Here is a 6,952-nt window from a genome sequence, read left to right on the forward strand (position 1 = left end):
GCCGCGCCCTCTGGCAACTGCGAGGGAGGAGGAGGAGGGAGGGGTAGGAGGGTTCGGCGTTGGCGGCTAGGAATCCCTCCCCGTCGCACGCGGGGGCGACGAGGAATGGGGAGGGGTTTCAAGGGATCGTTCAAATGGACTGGAATTTGACATAATTCCAAGAACACTATGTTGTAATAAATACGCAAAATGAAATCTTCCATCAAACCGCATACTGAATTACTGATGTCTCATGCATGTTGGATACCCAAAAAGTTACTGATGAATAAGTTCCTAACATGTAAAAAAAATATGACCATCTTTGTCATTTTTCGATAAAAGGATGCGTTTATTACTTTATAATGTAACATCAAGCGGATACAAAGAATGATGATCAGCACCAAGCCTCTGCATAGATAAGATACACACAATGAAATAACAACAGTCTGAGAACAGAAATGATGAAAAACTGACATATCGACAACAGTAAAATTAAATAGGACCAACACTCTGCCTATATCGAAGAAGGTGGTGTACCGATTCGGAGATTATGTTGTCATCCATGTTGGATAAAAACCTTCAACATACGCGTGCTAAACGTAGCTAGCTAGTACGTGCATCCAACATGAAGAAATTAGCACAACGTACGGATCATACATGAAGGTGTCATCCATCGACATTTGGCCAGGCATCTCTCACAGAGAAAAAAAAAAACAGAAAAGCAAAGGTTGGATCGATCCACGCATAATCCATATATGATCGACGTACCCTAATGTGTGATAGGGAAATTAAGCGTCTAATTAACATGAATTCAAGCATGAAGATAACCATTGACATCAAAAAGGTGTTCGTGTGGCTAGCCTAGAAGAACAGGCTGTGGAAGTGTGGATGATAGATAAGCTGGCGAGGTGTCAATTACCACACCCTTCGATTTGCCTGCCTTTTGTTGTCAGAAGCCGGTGGAAAACCGGGCGATCACATGTGATCTGCCGTAACAGTACTTTGCATGTTCCATTTCTCATTCTCAAAATGCAAAAGACGCACATAACTTGTGTTCTTGAAAAAACAATCATGGACAAGAGCTAAGGTAACGAGCGCACACAAAGCTAGTTTTTGGCTGTCAAGTCTTCGGTGGTCATCTTGTTGATGAGTTGTTGGTGAGTCCCTAGAAGTTGTGGCTCCACGGCTCGTTCACCGGCGGCAGCCGGCCGAGGTACTGCCTGGTCAGGTCGGTGGCGCAGCAGGCGGTGGTGGGGCCGATGGAGCGTCCCTGGTACGCGGCGGCGCACAGTGGCACCGGCATCTGCAGCTCCTCGACCTCCCCGGCGTTGTCGACGCCTAGGAAGTCCCTGGTGAGGTGGCGGCCACCGGCGTGCATGGTCACCGAACCTTCTGGGGTGAGCCGGAAGCTGACCGTGTCGGCGCTGACGGTCGAACCGCTGCCGGTGGTCATAGGGAGGTCATCAAGGTATGTCAGGGGCTGGAACGGAGGGAGCACCTGGTGGTGGTGAGGTTCTTGGGAGAGAAACATGAGGGGGTTAGGGTTTTGAGCGTGAGGAGGGCTTGAGAAAGGGAGAAAGAGTGGCGAGCTGTTGCTTGGCATGAGCATATTGCTGATGTCGTTGCTGCTGCCGCCGCTGTTGTTGTTGCAGGCGGTGGTAGTGGTGATGCTGTTGTTCGCAGCTGCGATGAGCCTTGCACTCTCTTCGGCTAGGGCGTCGCAGAAGGCCCTGTGGGTCAGCAGGCTGTCCTTCCTGCATGCATGCATGGAGGCGCACGTTAACACATATAGGATGACATGAAATAATCAGCCAAGTAGTTCAATTTGTTGGCTAACACACTCGTATATATGCATGCATGCATGAAAAATTGAAGGTGTATTCGATTATTTCTTTGAACTGTGTAGTATTTAACTTTGTTGAAGAAAAGTTCCTGCCACGTGAGAGAGGGAGAGTTATGATGGAAGTCAAGGATTCGCATGCAGGTGATAGCTGGAGATGTAAATTCCATGATGGTTCCTGCAGCCAGCTGCAGGTTTGTGTGTTCATACAGTATTGTGCATCTTCGACAGTTTTTCTAACAGGTCCCCACCATGCATGTACCATTTACGTACAGTGCTTGCTTGAATCTGCACCTTCAACCCCCCTTGCTAATGCAGGGAGTGTGTGCCAAGAAATGGAAGTATGAAAACGATCCTACTGCAGGGACAGGCTGCCTACAAATGCCAAGTGTTTCATCAATGCCTCTTGGTTACATGCATACCATATATAGGCAAGCTTTGGGCAGGGCCTCGTGCTTTGCACAGCCAAAATTAAGTGCTTGCTGCAGGATGGTGATATATTTTTGACCAGGAAATATTTGATCGCGGTTTTCAAGGGAAATGGGAATTCGAAAATTGCAGGTTGAGCATGTAATCATGTAGTATGAACACATTAAGTGAAAAGGGAAGCCCTACGTGACTACGTCTAAGTGACATGCAGCGATCGATGAATTAATTGATTATATGAAAAAACTTTGAATTAATTTCAAATGTATGTGTCTACCGCATGCAGTGAATCCCTTTGTAACATCTATCCTGGTGAAATCACCGACTATCGTACTGCCGGTGCCGGCCAGGTACGTTACGTACCATGAGAATTCAGATAAAAGTTCAGAGATCCTAACGAACGAACGAACAGAGATGCAAAGGGCAGCTGTGCCGAAGAATCCAGCAGCTTGAGATACATGCGTACGTACCTGGAGAAGAGGATGCCGCAGTCGCAGCGGTACTCGCGGGTGCCGCAGTTCTTGACGTGCGCCTTCCAGTCCGAGTGCACGGCGTAGCGCTTGGCGCACCGCTCGCACTTCCACCGCTTCTCGCCGTGCTTCCGGGAGAAGTGCTTCTTGATGCCGGTGAGGTCGCCCAGCGCCCGGGCCGGGTCGTGGTGGACGCAGGTGGGCTCGGGGCAGACGTACACGCGCTTGCGCGGCGCGCCGGAGCCGTCGCCGCCGGGCCTGGGCAGCAGCACTGTGCGCTGCCGGAGCTTCCACGGCAGGTTGTGGCCGCGGCGGTGCAGCTGCAGGTTCTGGTCCCGCTGGAAGCCCTTGTTGCAGATCTCGCACACGAAGCGGTTCGTCGCCACCAGCGTCCGCGGCGACAGCGCGATCACCTCCGCGCCAGGGTCTGCCGTACGTGCGTTCCATCAGAGAGAGAAACCACAAGAACAAATTAATTCCCTAATCAGCATGCTTGACGAGAGAAATCAACACATGCAGCTTGAGGATTTCAGGGAGAAGTTGATGATCTAGGTCTTGGGTAACTTTTCATACCTGGGTTGCCGGGCTGGCTCCTCTTCCTCTTGGCCCTGGCGGGCTCCTCCAACCCCAGCAGCGGCGGTGCCGGCCTCGGTAGCAGCGGCGTCGGCGTCGCCGCCGGCGCGAAGAGAGGGCTGAGCAGGACATGGCTGCTGAAGCCGAGGTCTCCGCCGTGGGAGCTGGATCCGGTGGCCTCGTGGTGGTCAGAAGAGAGATCACAGAGCATCATGTTCACTCTCCTTCTGGTCTCTTTCTCTTTCGCCTCCCCTTCTCTCTCTGTCTCGAGGTGGATAAGTGGGCTCGAGGCTACCACTGATGAGATACTGCTAGCCCAGCTTCTGCGCAGACTGCGTGTGATGGCAGGAGACGGTGGTGGTACTGGACTACTGCTAGTGGGGTGAATACGACGAGGGGGAGGAGCGCTAGGACAGGAGAAGCGATCCGGTTGCAGGAAAAGGCGTCAGAGAAGAGGATGTGACGGAGGAGGGAGGGGTGAGGGTGAGGCGTTGCCTTCTGCAGGCTACTGTTGCCGCAGCCAGCCGGAATAAGAAGGGCGTGGCGCAGGCGAAAGCTAGCAAGGTGCAGTGCAGTGCCCGGCCCCCGCTCTCGACTAAAAAGCTAGGCACGCCCATCCTTGCTTTACCATAGTGGAAGCATGCACATCACAAACACATCACCAGGTTAAACATGTGGTGAAAACAAGAGTAAAATAAATAAATCTAATTCCACTTATCAACCAGATATTTGTCTCTTCATGCAAGCTTGATTTTGTGTAAGAAGCAGATTCATTTTCTGATAGAAAATGAATAGAATATGATACGACGTCAAAGTAGGCACGGCCCATGATCGATCGACCCTACATATAAATGGTTTATAGTTTTTCTCTTATGCTACTTACTGAAGCTTTCTTTGCTGTTTACCAGTGAACAAACGTTGCGCTTCTACAGTACTGCTAGTATTTTTTTCTCTATTACCGAAAAAGGCTTTCGCCCCGCTTTATATATAAAGCACAGATCACCAACAACTCAGTACAACACACGTCACCAACACACACGCACACACCCAAGGCAGGATACATAAACGCTGAGCGCAGCAACACCACCCCTAGCACTACAAGAGCCATCGGGGCCTCAACCGTGAACATGCCACCGCGAAGAGGAGAAGCTACATACGACGCTCCGTGGGCTCCAAGGCGGTGCCACCAGGAAGGTTACGACACCGAAGCGCCGCCACCGCCCGATCCAAGGATCAGGGTTTCCCCCAGAGCAACACGCCGGGCAGCGAGAGTCGCGGCGACGCCTTCAAGAATGGAACGAGCTTCGCCGTCGCGGGTCAGTCCGAAATAGAACAGGTTTTCACCCCGACCAATATTCACCGCCACCGAACGCTGCACCCTGGCTACCACGCCGCCTACACGGCCATGGCCACCAGGCAGCACCAAGTCACGGGCTTTGCCCAGGAGCACCGCGACACCACCACCAGGGCCGCCGCCCTAGAATCCATGACCTTGACGCCACCTCACCCGCCACCCACCGCTACCCCAACCAAAGAGACGAATGGAAAGGAACCGCCTTTCGCACTCCTGAGTAGTCCTCGGCGTCGAGACCCGAAGTCCGGCCAAACCTGGCCACCATCGACCCGTCCTGCTGTCGGGCGCGAGACGAGCTCGGTCCTGCTGCCGGGCGCGAGACGAGTCAGATCCTGCTGCCGGGCGCGAGACGGGCTCAGTCCTGCCGCCGGGCGCGAGACGAGTCCGGTCCTGCAGCCGGGCGCGAGACGAGCTTGGTCCCGTCGCTGGGCACGAGACAGGCGATGGGCGCTGCTGGGAGAGGGCCAACCCTCCGATGAAGGTAGCGCCTGAACGACGGGGAGAGGAATCGAAGGTCGTCAAGGGCGCTCACCGACAGGCAGATGCCGAAGAAGTCCAGCCGCCGCCGTGAAACGACCCAGACTACCGCCGTGGGCCACCACCACGCCGTGGCAGCCCACATCCACGCCGAGACCCCGAGGGACTGCACCGAGCCCCCCGCCGACGGCCCTGTGCCAGATCCAAGGAGCAGGTCGGCAACCGCCGCCGTCCCCTCCCGAATCCGCGACTAGGACGAGCTCCGGCCACCGCCCTGCGCCACCAGCCGGGTCCCCGGCGACAAATCCAGCCGGATCTGGCCGGAACCCGGCTCGCCCGCAACCGCCAGCACGCCGCCGCCGCGTCAGATCCGCCGCCCATCGCAGCCACGAAGGCCGCACCTTGAGCAGGATCCGCCGCCGCCTTCAGCCGCCGCTGCCGCTAGCCAGCAAGACGACGGCCTCCAGCCCACGCCGCCACAGCCCGCGTCGCCCGGCTGCCAGATCTGGCCGTTGCAGCCTGGGCACGCCCCGCCGTCGCAGTGCCCGCCACGCAGGCTGCACCAGCGCGCCGCCGCCGCCAGAACGCGGAGCCGCCACACCCGCACAACGCCGCGCCGTCGCGCCCACCGCCGCGCGACGCTCCGGCCCGAAGAAGCACGCCCGCGCAGACCCCTCGAGCAGGAGGACGCCAGCGCCCCGCCGTCGCCGGCACCGGTCGGGCTTTGCCCGGCCGTGTCCTCTGGCGGCGGCGGAGCAGGGGAAGAGGAGGAGGAGGGGGGCGCTCAACGGGATCTGGTCGCCCTCCCCGTCGCCTCGCGGGGGCGACGCGGGAGGGGTCGGGAGGTTCCTACCTGTCATTATTTGCCTGTACGCAATGCTCACATATTGCAGCAAGCCACTCTTTTCTCTATTTTTCAGTACTAGTATTGAAGATTACCACATGCGTATTCAGTGACACAGATATCATAATGTTGCTAATGGATGTAGTGAAAAATATATAAAAATATGGTAATATTGCTAATTTATGCGGTGAATTTGGGGGAGGCGTTTTGGCTCTCCGGAACATTTGCTCCCACGTGGACAGTAAACCTGAAAAAAAATAGTAAATGTTTTAGAAAATTATGATATTTTTGTGGATGTTCGTGTTAGTGTCGCAAGCATCCTTGGCAATTTTCATGCGAATTGGAGCAGCCGCATTTCATCTATGAAAAGAATAAATTTGGGGTGACATTTGGTGTTCAATTATTATTATTATTTGCACATGCCAAAATGTTTAACCTTTTTGCCGAAAAATTTCTAGCAGCATTTGGATGTGACTATGAACACATAGAGTTTCTGTTGGGATTTTTCTGGCATTTTGAAAATTATTTTTGCATGCAGGAGGACGTGCACCCGGGAGCCAAATTGGATTTTCAGTGAATTCGTTCTATTAGTGTTGCTTTAAATCTGCAGGAGTGAGGGTTAGTGTAGTGGATGGATCTTTGAGAACGTGGTTGACAACTTTCATGTCGATCGGTCTGGTTTATGGTTTTTCCTCTTATGTAATTATGCTACTTACATAGTGAAAGTTGTTTGTTCCTTAACCAGATTTAGTTGATTGGTGGCAACATGACTGGCTATCTGAGGTGTTCACACTGGACCTTGGACCAAGTTGTCACCTCTCGGTCGAGAATAGAGGCTGAAGACTTGACCGTTGTAAGTACTAACCCTGCCCCTCTTCACTTGCTCAAGTCTTGTCGTTCGAAGATTGGTCTAGTATATGAGAACACTCAATTTCTTCGATGCAGGTGTCGCTTGATGGGGGACCTAAATTTTCTTTTGTCGCATAATG

At 53.6% G+C, this 6,952-nt stretch overlaps 1 protein-coding gene across 1 annotated transcript; it reads right to left on the reverse strand.

Moving 5' to 3' along the window:
- Positions 1-966: 966 nt before the first annotated feature.
- Positions 967-3,817, reverse strand: LOC123141233 (protein EARLY HEADING DATE 2). The gene is made up of 3 exons (XM_044560429.1): positions 3,289-3,817; positions 2,716-3,142; positions 967-1,733 (listed from the first exon to the last, which is right to left on the reverse strand). Exons 1-3 carry the CDS (start codon positions 3,500-3,502, stop codon positions 1,145-1,147), a joined length of 1,230 nt encoding a protein of 409 aa, XP_044416364.1. The 5' UTR covers positions 3,503-3,817; the 3' UTR covers positions 967-1,144.
- Between the last annotated feature and the right edge of the window lie 3,135 nt (positions 3,818-6,952).

This window comes from Triticum aestivum, chromosome 6D (assembly GCF_018294505.1).
Source record: "Triticum aestivum cultivar Chinese Spring chromosome 6D, IWGSC CS RefSeq v2.1, whole genome shotgun sequence".
In the NCBI taxonomy this organism is placed as follows: Eukaryota; Viridiplantae; Streptophyta; class Magnoliopsida; order Poales; family Poaceae; genus Triticum; species Triticum aestivum.

Bases quoted from the DNA above. Each gene is read 5' to 3' on its own strand.
- LOC123141233 (XM_044560429.1), bottom strand. From the start codon at position 3,502: ATGATGCTCTGTGATCTCTCTTCTGACCACCACGAGGCCACCGGATCC. The intron at 3,143-3,288 runs GTATGAAAAGTT...CACGTACGGCAG, and splicing joins GAGCCAGCCCGGCAACCCAG to ACCCTGGCGCGGAGGTGATC. The intron at 1,734-2,715 runs GTACGTACGCAT...GCATGCATGCAG, and splicing joins TGCGGCATCCTCTTCTCCAG to GAAGGACAGCCTGCTGACCC.